A 15,361-nucleotide genomic window follows, 5' to 3' on the forward strand; every position below is an offset into this window, starting at 1 on the left:
GTAAGTGGTCTCTGCAGTAATACATGAAGCCTGCTTCATTATGTAAAAGTGTACATGAAAGGAAAAGCCTTCCTACTTCCCGTTAAGACTGCTTTCATCAATATTGTTATCTTTCTCCTATTCCTATGTCCTTTCTGCTAAGTAAATCATATGTGGACCCACGTTCTATTCATTTACCAAATAAATATTAGTTATATAGTTATAACATGATTGTAACATAATGAAAACATCTGAATTTCGTTAACTTATTTTCAGTTCAGATAGCTTGGACACAAGACACCTGTTCCTCTCTCGTGATCTTACAAATATCCTTCTCGCATGCGTGTGTGTGTGTGTTTTCTGAGTATGCTACCACTACCTCGTAGTAGTAAACTTTAGGGAACACCGAGAGTCTGAGGCACAGCCTACAAACCAAATGGCATCTTGGCTTTGGCAAGCTGAGAGGCTCATTTTGGCTTCTCTCACCCCCCCTAGCGTTGGCAAAGCTCATCTGTCTGATTATCCAGTTACCTCACTGAACAAGAGCTGGGCTAAGTCCTGCCCACCTATGACATCACCCCCTTCCTCAACCACTGCGAGGTGAAGCTTTAAACTTCAGACTTGGAGGTGGGCTGCACGCAGTCAACTGGATGCTCTCGCGCGCAGTCCTCAGCACCGGAGTGATCTGAAGCAGGACGGACCGGCTCAGGCTGCAGCTGCTGTGGCTTTGTGTGCACTGGATGCCGCGCTCCGCAGACGGGGGAGGGTTTTTACTTCAACTCACAGGCAATGGAATTACAGCTGTAGCAGCAGGGTATAAAGGATTGCTTTTTTTCTCGTCTTCCTGGTAAGTGTTTTCCATGCTTTTTCTTACCATTGTCCCAGAAACTTCGCTTGCTGTTACTCTCTAGAAAAAAAGGACTTGCTGGGTTCCGTGAGGAATCCAAGTAGCCACGTTTGCTCCGTCAGCAGGACAAGCAAAGATGTGCGTGCAAGGCAGCTAGGGAAAGTCTGCCTACATAGCCAAATGTGAGAAGTTTCTTACAGCCTACAGCATTAATGGTGATGATCCCCTCTGTTTCAAGCAATTGCTAATAACACAAAGCTTTACGGGAAACTGCAAGTTGGAAAGTTGAGTGTTTGAGATAGAATAGGAGGCAGATTTTTTTCCCCCTGTACAAAAGCGAAAGGTCGCTAACTCGGTGTGTACTGCATGTGTGGTATGATCACCTATTGCTGTTTTTATAACTGTGAAAGAAAATCAATAATTCCTCAGCCCATGAGTACGCAGTCCATGAAAAGCATACATCTTGCTCACAGCCAGCAAGCTGCCCTGGGAGAACAAGATCCCTCTGTAGAGGATTAACAGCTACACCTAGATCTGAAAGCGTGCACTGCTTATCCTACCACAGCTCCTTCAGGCATTTGAAGCTCGGGAATCTCAACTGGTAAATTCAACTCGGAGTCTCGGGCCAAACCATATTCCCAGTCCAGGAGAACGCCAAAATCCATTGCTTGGGCAAGTGTAGAATGTGATTAGCATAGTAACTGGGTAAGTCCACTCAGAAAAACTAACAAAGATCACCCTGGAAGACTGTGCTTGATGTAAGCAGTGAGGGTAGCAGGAAAGCCTGGGGTCATCATCAAATGGCAAAGGCTGAGTGTCCATTCACTTGCAACTCGAAGTGGGAAATCTTATATTGGAACAAATGCATGAGGAGTACAAAGCTTCCAAAAGGTATTTAGATGTATGTGCTTAAAAAAAAAAAAAAGTAAAAGAAAAAAAAAAAACGGTTTTTCAGTAAATTATCTCTGAAACAAAATGGTCGCATAAAAGTAAAGAGTGCAACAGGCCCGTCTTTTCTCAACATTGGGAGGGGGCTTATTTGTTTAGACTTAAAAGGCAATAAAAAATGTTGGTGATTTTCAATTACAAATTCAAATGGGTTTTAATAATTATTTTAATTGTTCTCAGTAAACCTATGCCTCAAAATGCACACATTGGCTATGTGATTAGGATGAAACACCATAATTAAAGCCATGAAAAGTGCTTTAGCTGTAGTGATTCCTTCATTCATTGCTAACTGCATAAGAATATCCTGACCAGCATAAACAGAAAAGGATAAACCTCTCCACTCTCAGGCTAGAATCACTTAAGCTTGACTCAGAGTGACAGGTGACTGACACCCATATCTTCAGAAATGAGTAAAGAAATTAATCCTTTATAAGTATCACAAAATATTATCACTACAAATATTAACAATCTTATTATGTTATGACTATGCAAAGATTAGTTATCGACTTAGCTTTAAATATATGTGTATGTGGATATATGAAAATCTGTATACTTGTCAGCCCCAAAAAAGAAAAGGGTTAAGCATGTCATTACATATGTTTAACTAAAAAAAAAAAAAAAATCAGTTTATTCTTTTAATAGAGAATTCCCAAGGGTCAGAAAAGATATTATCAAATGAGTAAACATAATGAATTCATTAATAGGATATTCCAATAGTAGCATTGATTGGTTATTAATTGGGCTTTTTGTTTCTCTGCATAAAATTGATTCTGGTTAGGTTCAAATGTCCAATTAAACAATTCCTGAATCTAATGTTTATGAGATACATAACTGGGAAGGAAGCAAATGAAGTTTTTTTCAAAAATTAAAAAAAAAATTATAAAATAAAACTGAAAATGTGTCATAACCAAATGTGGCAGCTAATAGAAGCTATGTTTCTTTTGCTTTCAAGTGTTAATTAAGGAGTCTCTGATTCTATCAAAACTTTTCAGAACTAAATGAAGCGGTGTGAAATAAATTTGGTTGAAATCTTGTGGCTGTCAGACTTTGTTAGAGAGCTATTAATTATCTTTACCCCAGTTTTTTCTCTGGCTATATTGCCCAATCAAATAGAAACTCCAATTATACTCAGCGTCTCCTGCCTAGGGACACAAGACCCTAATGAACAGTCAGTCCCTCCAGATGAAAACTACAATTATCAGCTTTAACCCTGCAAGTGAAAGCAATGCAGATTTCCTCCTGTGTTTTGCTTGGCCACACATCCCAAGGCTTTCTCCTCTATCTTGGCTATTTTGAACAGTTTTAAACCCAACAAATGTTAGTGACTGAAGGTATGTCTATTTTAATATTATATGAGTGTTTCTTTTTGTGTATGTGTGTTAGTTATGATAGATCGATGTTCATATGGATATTAAAATAAATCTGGTCATTTAAAATATTTAGTTTAGAGTTGCCATTTCAGTTGGTCTCAACCCTCTTCCCTTTTAAAGGTGGGTGGGCTACATAACAAAGAACATGATTAATGGCAAAATCTAAAGCTAACTTAAAAATTCTCAATAAGCCCTTGCTACATTCTCTTATTCATACCAGTTCGGTAAAAGGCATTATAAATAGTTGTTTCGTGTCAAATGAAGAGCACCATAAATAAGGCAAGGAGGGAAATCGGATTCAGTGAATTTTCAAAAGCCTTGATTCCTCCCCCTTCGTCCCTCCTTCCCCATGCTTCCCACCCCCACCTTTTGCCCCAGAGGCCTTCACTGTTCTTCTCAACGGGAGGCTTTGTAGTAATTAAACCAGGGAAAGACTGGCCAGCAGCAGCCAACATCTGACTTGCGGCTTCTGCAAGCAGTGTTCTGGTAGAGTGTACCACCCCCAAGCGGGCAAAACTCAACAGTAAATCTCTCAGCAATATCCGCGCTCAGAATGGCATTCTCTCTTCGTGGCAGAAAAGGGGATGTTTCTTGGCTTCTTCTAACATACCACCGCTACAGGTTTTCCAAAAGTCACAAACCGATTTCCAACCAAGAGGTGGTTGGTTAGTAAACTGTTTGCCAGGAAAGGGAACATCCATTAAAAACAAAACAGGGATATTCTTTTCACAATGTACTTTCGAAATGCTGAACAACATTACTAAATTTATCTAAGCATCAGAATGATACAGAGTTTTGAAAGCCACCTTATACTGCAGAAGAGGGACCTTTCCAGACTTAAGTTTTATTCATTAAGAAGAATCCACAGAATAGATTTAAGGTGAAAGGCACAAAATGTAATTTAGTCAATAGGCAACATGTTTTTGCTTTGCAAATGCATAATCTCTCTCCCACCCCAAAATGAAGTGTCAGGAATGCAAACAGCTCTTCCCAGGTATTAGTCTACTCAATGGAGGAGAGTAAGAAATTGCTTTTCCCTTGATGAGACAATGACAGCTTTTGTTCTTTAGCTTTGCATGCACAAGTTGCCCTGGCAACTTTGAAGAGAACACCCGCAGACCACATTTGGTTAAGCACCACTTTCTAAAGTGTGCCACTGGAGTATAGATTGATCAGCTCTATGTGTTGTTAGTTTCCTTCCCATTCATGCAGTTTACATCAATAAGTACCTTACTCAGACATAAAGGAGCAATGTGTTTCATGATTTTAGATGGTTTCACTAAGCAGAACAGAGGCCGTCACACAATTGACTCAAATAAATAGCTGTCGAACTAGTGCATGGAAATTGAAAGGCTAGAAATGTAAAGCAAGTTGGACTCACACACTGGAAGAGGAACTTTAGGTTTGCAGTCAGTGTTTCTCGTGTAATACAGGCAGGTATCACTTTTCAGCTGCACAGATGTCAGTATGAACGTAAAGCATGCCCTGGGCCCCAAACACTGTGCCATTGAGCCTCACTCTCAGTTGCCCCTTCCTTCATCCAGGTCTTAGGTCTCTAACACATTTAGTCTGGCTTGAACATCATGAAAGGAAGAGCCTGTGGTGTGATAAAAGGTAACACCCCATCTTTTTGTCTTAAAGATGCTTCATTTCACTTTACAAACAAACTAAATGAAGCGAAGGCAGAATTAAGATTCATTTGCAACAAACTCAGTGGGGAAATCCTGTTGCTTTGGAACTTTCTATCCTGTTTTCTATAAATAAAACCTTCTTCATGTCAGGGAAGAGACTGGACAAAACCAAGTGTGAAAAGGCACGCTTGCTTCCCCGCCTCTCGGCAAACCCTGCAAATTTCAGGACTCTCAGGAGGAGAGTAAGAGGTCCTTCTTCCGCTTGCCTGCATTAAACAAAGGAATTGGAACCTTCCTGAAATCTGATGATTGTGGAAAATGTAACCACCAGACAGGATGCTTAGAAAGCGTTTTGCTGTCTGTCTAAACTAACCTGATAAGAGTCCAGTTTCCCACTTTCACCATGTATATGGTTTACTTGAAATACAGATTCTTGTTGCAGAGTCTTAACATTCACAGTTTGTTCATTAGGAATGACTTCCCCAAGATGCTAGATGCCGCTCATGTACATTCCAGTTTAGCTAGAAACATTCACAAACATGGACAGATTTACTTAAGCACGTGTTTTCTTCAGTATCAAGGTTTTACTTAAAATAATGCAACTAACTTTGTGAATTCTAAATGCCATCTTATTTTTGAAATTAATATTTTAAAAAAGTTTCTTCTATTAAGAAAGCATTCTGTGAGGCAAATCAATAAAACAGAACTCAAATCTCACAACATTAACTTGACATTGACTTTCTTTAAGGTGTATTGATCAAACAAGTTAAGACACAATCAGCTTGAGTGAAAGGTGGCAAATACAAGGTTTAGGAAGTTATCATTATCATCACATACCTTTAATTTAAGCTAAATTATATCCTTAAAAATCTAAGAAATACCTTGTTATTCAAATGCTTTCTCCACTAGACGAAATCATGCAAACATGTACATTGCATCAAGTTCTTGATTTTACTTAAATGTCAGGGTCTTATTGAGAAACGATTTATTAATACTTATTAGTTTTATAAAGTAATTCCAAAGAATAACATCTTTATTTGTGTACTTTCTTTGATATATTTTAAAGATAAGTTATAGACTTTAGATTGAGTTAAGGTTATAAACAATTTAATTTTTTTTAATTTTGAAAACTAATCAAAAGATGACATTTAAAAATCTATTTCACGAGTAAGGAGAGGGTGCTTTTCCTTTAGCCGAGGTTTATGTGTTACATGCTTAATGCTTCCATTAAAATAATTTTAGAACATATTAGTAAGTATCAGAGACCTGCTTATGTTTTTCACCAAGTTACCTCAGTAGCAATATTTTTCTAGAGTATTTATTGCTTTCTTTTCAGAAGTGATGACCTTTTTCAAGTCCATGCAACAGAAGGCTCAGAAGCCAGTGTTCTGGAGCTGACCATAGTGTCCCTAACAATGCTGGTCATTTTGTTTTCATCATTCACATTCAGCTACAAGGTCAATGACTGTGACTATGGGGTATCCAGCTCAGAAACTAAGTGTAGACATGGGAGTTGGATTGCTTATGATAGAGAGATCATTTTAACTTTAAATATACCAAATTCCCTATTTAGCACTACAGTTTGAAATATGAAGAGGGTATAAAATCATATAAAATGCAATGAACAGTTTTGACCTGAAAGTGGTAGAGGCAGGTGAGAGGACCTATATGCAGAATGTCCATTCGTAAAACTATGATTTCTAAGAAAACATTTGTTTTTATGTTTTTCTTTTTAGTTTTAATGAAATCTGGGGAGAAGTAAATGACATTCTTCTCATGATTTAGTGAGGCTGAAGGTTTTTTTGTCAATTCACACTGTTTGCACATTTGTATCAGGTGCAGATGCTGAGTTTGCATATCAAATCTCAGTGATAAGAATTTCATAAGTGTAAAACAGGTAAAATGAATTAAGCTGTATTTTCACGTTAATATGTTTTTTTCCACCTCTGGTTAAAAACAATGAGGATCAATGCATATATTCTTAAAGCCCAGTTTGGTAAAATAGATATGAAAAATTTCTTTCTTTCTATTCTTTTTTCAAAGCAGCTACTGTAGCTATTTTATCCCCAGTTCTCATAAATATCACACTGTGGTTTGTCCTGACTCAGAACAAACAGCCATTTTCAAATCCCATTCAATAGATTCATCATCTGACCTCTAAAGTATGCCTTGCCTTACCAGTGCCCCTGAAGCATAAGAACTACTGGACAATTGGTCATTTCACACAGGTCCTCACTTGTTATTTTCATTAAAATTAATTTTTAATGCAAGTTAACTGAAGTGATTTTCTCCAAGATTTAAAATATCATTATTTTATGCTGGATCATTTTCAAGGTTAGAAAACATTTACTGCAAAAGTAACTTTCTAGTTATAATTTTGGTAGCTTGTTTTTCCCACACGAACACACTTAGAAGGCAACATTTTATAAGCAAATACACTGTTGAAATCTAGTAGTGATGTGAAAAGCCCTCACATTAAACATAAGCCATTTAAACTTTCCTCTATGAGCACTTTGCTGTATTCACAAGTCTGCTTAATCTATCTGTCAACTGCCATTTTGGTTACTTCAATTAAAAAAAAATGTGTACTTGCTATTTTCAAGTTTGTTTACTGTTAATATAATCTATGACAGCATAGTATCTAGTGACAAATTAAAAGAAAGGGGAATCTCACAACAAAATATAGAAATGTGAATTGTGGCCTTGGTTAACACATATTCCCAGTAAATTCTGGAACAGATGCTATCTTTGTTGGATGCCAGGTAGTAACTGGCAGAAAAGCAAAATGACTCCTTTAGTCCTGAATCTCATGGTCAAATATTCCCACGTACCCAAATGTTCTCTCTATACAAGGAGGGGCTAAATGGTGATCCTGAGTAACCCATTCTTACACTGCTCCCCTTGTCCAACCCCCTAAAATTCCTCATCAGCGTTCTATCGGGAAAATGGGCAAACCAGTCAACAGCTCAATGACTGGTCATTTTAATTAAGCCTAAAGTCCTTTTTCAGAAATGAAATCTACACATTATAGAGGCTGGCATGTTCATGTTTAAACCAAAAAAAAGAGATGCCTTGGGTTGACCTTCCTAACTGACCACTGTAACTTGATGGAATAAAACAATGACCTTCCTACTTAAAATATAGATTTTCTTTTTGGAAGTTCAGTGGTCTAAAAGAACTCTTTTTAAAAAACCACAGTTTAAAAGTCCTAACTATGACTTGAACTTACATGCTCCCATATAAAGAACACAAGTCCTAGAATTTGCAGGTACAGGGGAGTCCTGTTACACCCCCAGTAGAAAAGTGAGGGTGCCCACATTCTTCAGGTAGGAAAATGGAACCACCAGACTGAGCACCAAGCAAATTAAGAGAAGAGCTCACTGCAATGCCTTTTTAATATTTTACATGTAGATTGTATGGGTTATAAATCCATATTCAGAAAACACAGAGTAATTACAGTGCTTTAATAAAAACCCTTCGCCATATATTTGCTCCTGTCTTTGGCATGGTCTTCTTTTAAAACACTGTTTGCCAGGGCATCAGGCAGAATGTTTTGAGTCGTTAGCCTGAATCTAAAATCCCTGCAAGGGTCTTACTGCTTCTTAAATGAAATTTTGCTCCTATGTTTGATTCAGTGTGATTACTAATAATCACTTAACATCCACTTATCAGTTGGATGACAATCTCATCTTTGGCTCCAACTTACTTTATATAGTTAAATGGTAAACACAAGCACAAGGTCAGTCTACCACTTCTACCAGCTGTTATGATGAAAGATGTCTTGGTTAAAAGAAATAATTGATGTTAAACAACTAGAAAATTCCTCTAGGATGCTAATTTTCACTATTAATAATATTACTTTTTGTTTTCTTTCACAGGAGGTGTTCAGTCCTGGCCTATTTTAAGGAAAAGAAATATAAAGGAAATTTATATTCTCTTTCCATGAAGACTATTTGCATTGTTTCCTTTGCTTCTTAAAAGAGACTTCACCATCCCAGTGGAACGTGACTGAAACAGAGTTTCTGAGAAGAAGAAATAGCTATTTCACAGCAGGTAATCACACCTCAGAATGTAGCTACTGTACAGAGTTTATACTTGGATAATCCTGGATGGGAATAAGGGTAGGGGGTTACTGCCTGGAAAACCCATTACTACACAGGTCTTAGCATCATGAATGGCTTTCTTCATGAGGATCTGAAGTTACTATCTCTGTTCACATTGCACAGAAGAGCCAGTAAGAATTTCAAAGAGGGCAGTTTCCACTGAGGGACTTAAGCACCACAAAGGAACAACCACATTGAAACTATCAGAGAGAAAAAAAATTAGGAAGCCATGTGTCCTACATAGTAACCAGAAGCTGAATTGTTTCTGGCCCCCACATTCATGAGCTTGCTGAGCCATGCTGAACCACAGCTGGAATGTTCATTGGTAGCAGCAAGCCTGACCTGGAGGTGTGTTCAGCATAAGATTACTTGAATAAACAGTGAAGAACATTTCCAAGGACTAAAGAGTTTTAAAGCCCCAGCCCCTCATCAAGAAAGTAACCCATGTGCATTGGACTGTCACCCATGTAAAAATTATTTAACGTCGTTCAATAAGGTAGGAAAAAAATTAAGCTATTTTACTTTCATACCTAAAATTATAAAGGCTGATTAATACCTAGAAGTGGAGAAGGGAACAACACATAGTCTATCCACATAAATCTATAATTTCCCAGCCCATGAAGAAACTTGAAACATTCTAACTTAGAATGTAAAGACAGATGAATGCACTATTAAAACATGTTGAGACTGAAAATAACAAAAGCAAGTTATTAAAGCATACAGTATAAGATGTACAAAGTACACACAGAAATAGACATTTCTGTACTTTTATGGTCATTTGCCAAAGGAGGCAGAAAACACTGGCATATATATTATATTTAGTTATAACAAATTATATTCCTCTAAGTCAATTTCTATGAATACTAAAAAGTTGGAAATTTGATAATCTTCATGACTAGCTGAATCTGATATAAATTATAATTTAAAACATTTTTGATTGTTTAATTATGCTTAATATTTTAAATAAAATGGATTTAAACATGATAGCTGTAAATTTATATTCTAGAAACACTCAAGTTAAATACATTATATGAGTATGTTTGTAGATAGCAATGAATTCCTGGCATGCTCATCTCTAAAAATTAAAATACTGACATTTGCTATAGATGATTTCATTTCCACTTCTGTTCTTAAGACACTTCAGTATTCTGGCCTAATTATTTTCTATTATTTCTTACTCTGTTGTAGTAATAGAAGCTACCTGCTATAAAGACCTCAACACTGCTGACCATGATCAGCCCAGCCTGGAGCCTCTTTCTCATCGGGACTAAAATTGGGCTGTTCTTCCAAGTGGCACCTCTGTCAGTTATGGCTAAATCCTGTCCATCTGTGTGTCGCTGTGACGCCGGTTTCATTTACTGTAATGATCGCTCTCTGACATCCATTCCAATGGGAATTCCGGAGGATGCTACAACACTCTACCTTCAGAACAACCAAATAAACAATGTTGGGATTCCTTCAGATTTGAAAAACTTGCTGAAAGTACAAAGAATATATCTATACCACAACAGTTTGGATGAATTTCCCACCAACCTTCCAAAGTATGTGAAAGAGTTACATTTGCAAGAGAATAACATAAGAACTATCACGTATGATTCACTTTCAAAAATTCCATATCTGGAAGAGTTACACTTGGATGATAACTCAGTGTCAGCTGTTAGCATCGAAGAGGGAGCATTTCGAGACAGCAACTATCTGCGACTGCTTTTTCTGTCCCGCAACCACCTTAGCACAATTCCCGGGGGCTTGCCCAGGACTATAGAAGAGTTACGCCTGGATGACAATCGCATATCAACTATCTCTTCACCGTCCCTTCATGGTCTCACAAGCCTGAAACGCCTGGTTTTAGATGGAAACTTGTTGAACAACCATGGTTTGGGTGACAAAGTTTTCTTCAACTTAGTAAACTTAACAGAACTGTCCCTGGTGCGGAATTCCTTGACAGCCGCACCAGTGAACCTTCCAGGCACAAGCCTGAGGAAGCTTTACCTTCAAGACAACCACATCAACCGGGTACCCCCAAATGCTTTTTCTTATTTAAGGCAGCTGTATCGACTCGATATGTCCAATAATAACCTAAGCAATTTACCTCAGGGTATCTTTGATGATTTGGACAATATAACCCAACTGATACTTCGCAACAACCCCTGGTATTGTGGGTGCAAGATGAAATGGGTACGAGACTGGCTACAGTCACTACCTGTGAAGGTCAATGTGCGTGGGCTCATGTGCCAAGCTCCAGAAAAGGTTCGTGGGATGGCTATCAAGGACCTCAGTGCAGAATTGTTTGATTGTAAGGACAGTGGGATTGTGAGCACCATTCAGATAACCACGGCAATACCTAACACAGCATATCCTGCTCAAGGACAGTGGCCAGCTCCTGTGACCAAACAACCAGATATTAAAAACCCCAAGCTCATTAAGGATCAGAGAACTACAGGCAGCCCGTCTCGAAAAACCATTTTAATTACTGTGAAGTCTGTCACCTCTGACACGATCCATATCTCCTGGAGACTTGCTCTGCCTATGACTGCTCTAAGACTCAGCTGGCTTAAACTGGGCCACAGCCCAGCATTTGGATCTATAACAGAAACAATAGTAACAGGAGAGCGCAGCGAATACTTGGTCACAGCCCTAGAACCTGACTCACCCTATAGAGTATGCATGGTTCCCATGGAAACCAGTAACCTTTACCTGTTTGATGAAACCCCTGTTTGTATTGAGACTGAAACTGCCCCTCTTCGAATGTACAACCCCACAACCACCCTCAATCGAGAGCAAGAAAAAGAACCTTACAAAAATCCGAATTTACCTTTGGCGGCTATCATTGGTGGGGCTGTGGCCCTGGTGACCATCGCCCTCCTTGCTTTGGTGTGTTGGTATGTGCATAGGAACGGGTCACTGTTCTCCCGGAACTGTGCATACAACAAAGGGAGGAGAAGAAAGGACGACTATGCAGAAGCTGGCACTAAGAAGGACAACTCTATCCTGGAAATCAGGGAAACGTCTTTTCAGATGCTACCCATAAGCAATGAACCCATCTCCAAGGAGGAGTTTGTAATACACACCATATTTCCTCCGAATGGGATGAATCTGTACAAAAACAACCACAGTGAGAGCAGTAGTAACCGAAGCTACAGAGACAGTGGGATTCCAGACTCAGACCACTCACACTCATGATGCAGGAGGTCCCATGCCAGACTGCTTCAGGGTTTGTAAACCTAAGAAAGGCGATAGTGGGAACTCTGTACTACTGCAAAACACTGGAAAAAGAAACTGAGAAAAGCAATGTACTGTACATTTGCCATATAATTTATATTTAAGAACTTTTTATTAAAAGTTTCAGATTTCAGGTTGCTGCTGCGGTTGATGTAGTAGAGATGCCTGAACACAATTCTATATTTTAGTATTTTTTAGTAATTTGTACTGTATTTTCCTTGCAGATATTGAAGTTATAAACCATTTACTTTGTGTTCTACTGAGTAAGATGACTTGTTGACTGTGAAAGTGAATTTTCTTGCTGTGTTGAACAATCAGGACTGCGTTCACATGAGATCCTTGTAGTATAAGCACAGGCCGTTTTTCACTTTGGTAAATATAATGTTAAAAAAAAAAAAAAAGAAGAAGAAGAAACCTGGCTGAATGAGAAAATAAATTTCAAAAACTAGTTATGAAATAATGTTCCAATGATTAAATTTGTATTATCCCAGTGATATTCAATAAATCGAAATATGTGACATAATGGGCAATATCAAACTTGCTGAACATCTCATTTTACCCTAGGCAAATTAAATATCTGTAGGAAAGTTAAGCATGTTTTGTGAACTGAGTACATCAGCTGCCATAGAAACAATGAGAAACAATGTGAAGCCGGCTATTAAAGGCACAGTCAGCAGAGCTTCAAGAATTAAGGGACTTCACAAGAACAGTGATGTATGTGCAGGAGGGTGTGTACTTAAAAAAAAACCACTACAACTTAGACTTATGTAGTGCAATCAATACATTTACTAGAACTGCATCTTGGTTTTGCCTGTACCTTCGAGACTCTTGAAAAAAAAAAATGAATCCTAAATACAGAGTTGTTAGTGTTTATGCTGTTTTTATTGCAAAGGATGCTTAAGCAAAATGTCTGTGTAGTTAAGAAGGTAGTGAATCCATCAGCAGCAATTCCTCTCAGTGATCCAGAGAAAGTAGTACTGTAAGCAAGTGAGAATTTCAAAGAAAAATAAACACTAGAAATCAAATTTAGATCTGGCTTATATGAGATGCTTTAACACTGTACATAAATATTCAATTTATTTTCACAATGGTGGAGAATACTGCCCATTACTGTCACAGTTTTCCAGATATTACATAATGGACTTGTAATGTAACATTTCTTTACAGCTTCCTACTGAATTGTGAGCTATAACTTGTTTAAAAAACCATACCACATTTTGTTGCCATGAATTTTTTTTTCAACAACAACAACAAAAAAAAAAAAAACCAAAGTGCATTGTACGCCCTTTGGCCAGTCTTGTATGTGCCTTGATTAAACGCTACATGTATTCAGCTTTTGAAACTCGACAAATTTTTCATACTTCCTTAGATATGAAAAATTATGGTCTTATTGCTGAATAAAACTTAAGAAAAACACACAGAATAATTGTGCTTGTTTGGGGGACTATGTTACTATCACAAAAAGTAGGAAATTGACAGCACGTTAGTTCTAAACACCTCCATGTATTTTTCTAGGCATAAAAATAAAAGTTGGGTACATATAAAAGAAGTAGAAGGATTTTCCTTAAAAAGAGTCAGTGTTTGGTGGATAAATACATTTTTTGGTTCCATTATACACTCGGTTGATGAAGAACTTAAGAGTGGTTCCAATGCCTTTTCCCTTTTATGAGCACAGTTGCCATTATCTGGGCTGTTACTTTTTAAGATGGTCTTTCAAGAGCTGAATTGTCTTTTAAATTTCCTTTTGAGAGAGTGAGTTGGCATCAAAAGATCTGAAATTGGCTCTCTACCCCTTAATAGGCACAGTGTCGAACCTTGTGGTTCAACTCTGTCTGTCTGTATAGAGTACTGAAACAGAAGCACAGGGGACACCATGAGGTTTAGAGGAGCCTGCGTGATGAGTGCTCACAGACTCTGGCACAGCCTCTCTTTCTACTGTTCTGGTCAAGAAAATCTAGAGTGCTCCCAGGGTTTGCTAGACACCACTGCTCCCCACTGATCCACAAACAACTCGGAAACCTTACTTCTTATTTACTTGACATCATCAAAATGTTAACCCAACCATTTATCTTTTGACTGCCTGATATAGAGGACATTCATTTTCTATGAATGACTGAAAAGTACACTTAACAACACTATGGGAAACATGTTCTGAAGGAAGTTTGACTTAGCTACCCAGAGTTTTGAGAGGTTCAACTACAGTTCTGCTAAAGTCAGAGAAAGAACTATGAAGTTTATGAAGTCCCAATAAACCTATAAAAAGTGAAAAATGTATTATATCAACTATTTTCCAATTAGTAAAACTTGGAGAAGCATAGAAAATTTTATGTATGTTTTAGTATACCCCTTCTTATTATTTCATCTAAAACAAATCCAAACATGTATATATAAAAAATACACAGCACCAAGTAGATAAAAGCTTACTATTCACTTAGCTTCAGCCTCTGCCTTCAGCCTCCGCCTTCAAAGGAAAGAGATTAACAAAGTATACATGCACTTTTAAAAGTCCTGTATGAAATGTTCATCCATTTATTTTGCTAGTAAAACTAAGTTCTGAAATAATAGTAACAAAGTAATTTTAAACATGAATATATAGACTATATAGATTTAACAAGAATATAACTTAGAGAGCTAGAAAAAATTATAATGAAAAAAATCACTCCCTTATCAAATATTTGCTAAAAATATCAGAAATTGCTGTTAGATGCATTAACTTATAACTGCATGAAATAAATGTACTAACTCTGCCTCCCCACTAAGTACAACACTGCCTGTCAGTAGGCTGACTTATTAAAAGTATTACTCCTGGGTCAGCGGAACTAGTGAAAAACAACGCTCTCCTCAGCACAGTTTCTGACTAAAGCACATTTTATGGCTTGATGCAGCAGGACAGTGCCATGAGGGATCTCTATAGGTCTGTCAATGCTCTAAAGTCCCTTAGAGGGTGGATATTGAAGGAACCCATCCATTGCTGAATTATTTTAATATGAGCTCAACTGTTCTTGAAAACAATAGTGATAGTCAACATTCCTTTCTCCTGCTTAGCATGATTAGTAAATGTTAATTTAGCACACTTGTAAAATTATAACTACTGTACCTTTTGGCTGGAGATTTATGGTTCAATTAGAAAACAAAACAAAACAACAACAAAAAAAGGTAATTAATGCTTGACCACTTTAAGAATGTAAAAGTATTCTACAACCTAATGCCTCTTATTGAGTAGCTTCTATATTATGAACAAAGACTGATGTCAAGTGTGCTGCT

At 37.6% G+C, this 15,361-nt stretch overlaps 2 protein-coding genes across 2 annotated transcripts in view; one reads left to right on the plus strand and one right to left on the minus strand.

The window, feature by feature from the left end:
* The window catches only part of Macrod2 (mono-ADP ribosylhydrolase 2), a 1,848,725-nt gene that overhangs the window by 1,580,841 nt on the left and 252,523 nt on the right, over positions 1-15,361 (minus strand). The window lies entirely within an intron of this gene.
* Flrt3 (fibronectin leucine rich transmembrane protein 3) lies at positions 570-13,513 on the plus strand. The gene is made up of 3 exons (XM_051183274.1): positions 570-826; positions 8,654-8,828; positions 10,067-13,513. The coding sequence occupies exon 3, from the start codon at positions 10,109-10,111 to the stop codon at positions 12,056-12,058; it is 1,950 nt and encodes a 649-aa protein (XP_051039231.1). The 5' UTR covers positions 570-826; positions 8,654-8,828; positions 10,067-10,108; the 3' UTR covers positions 12,059-13,513.

This window comes from Phodopus roborovskii, unplaced genomic scaffold (genome assembly GCF_943737965.1).
Source record: "Phodopus roborovskii unplaced genomic scaffold, PHOROB, whole genome shotgun sequence".
Taxonomy (NCBI): Eukaryota; Metazoa; Chordata; class Mammalia; order Rodentia; family Cricetidae; genus Phodopus; species Phodopus roborovskii.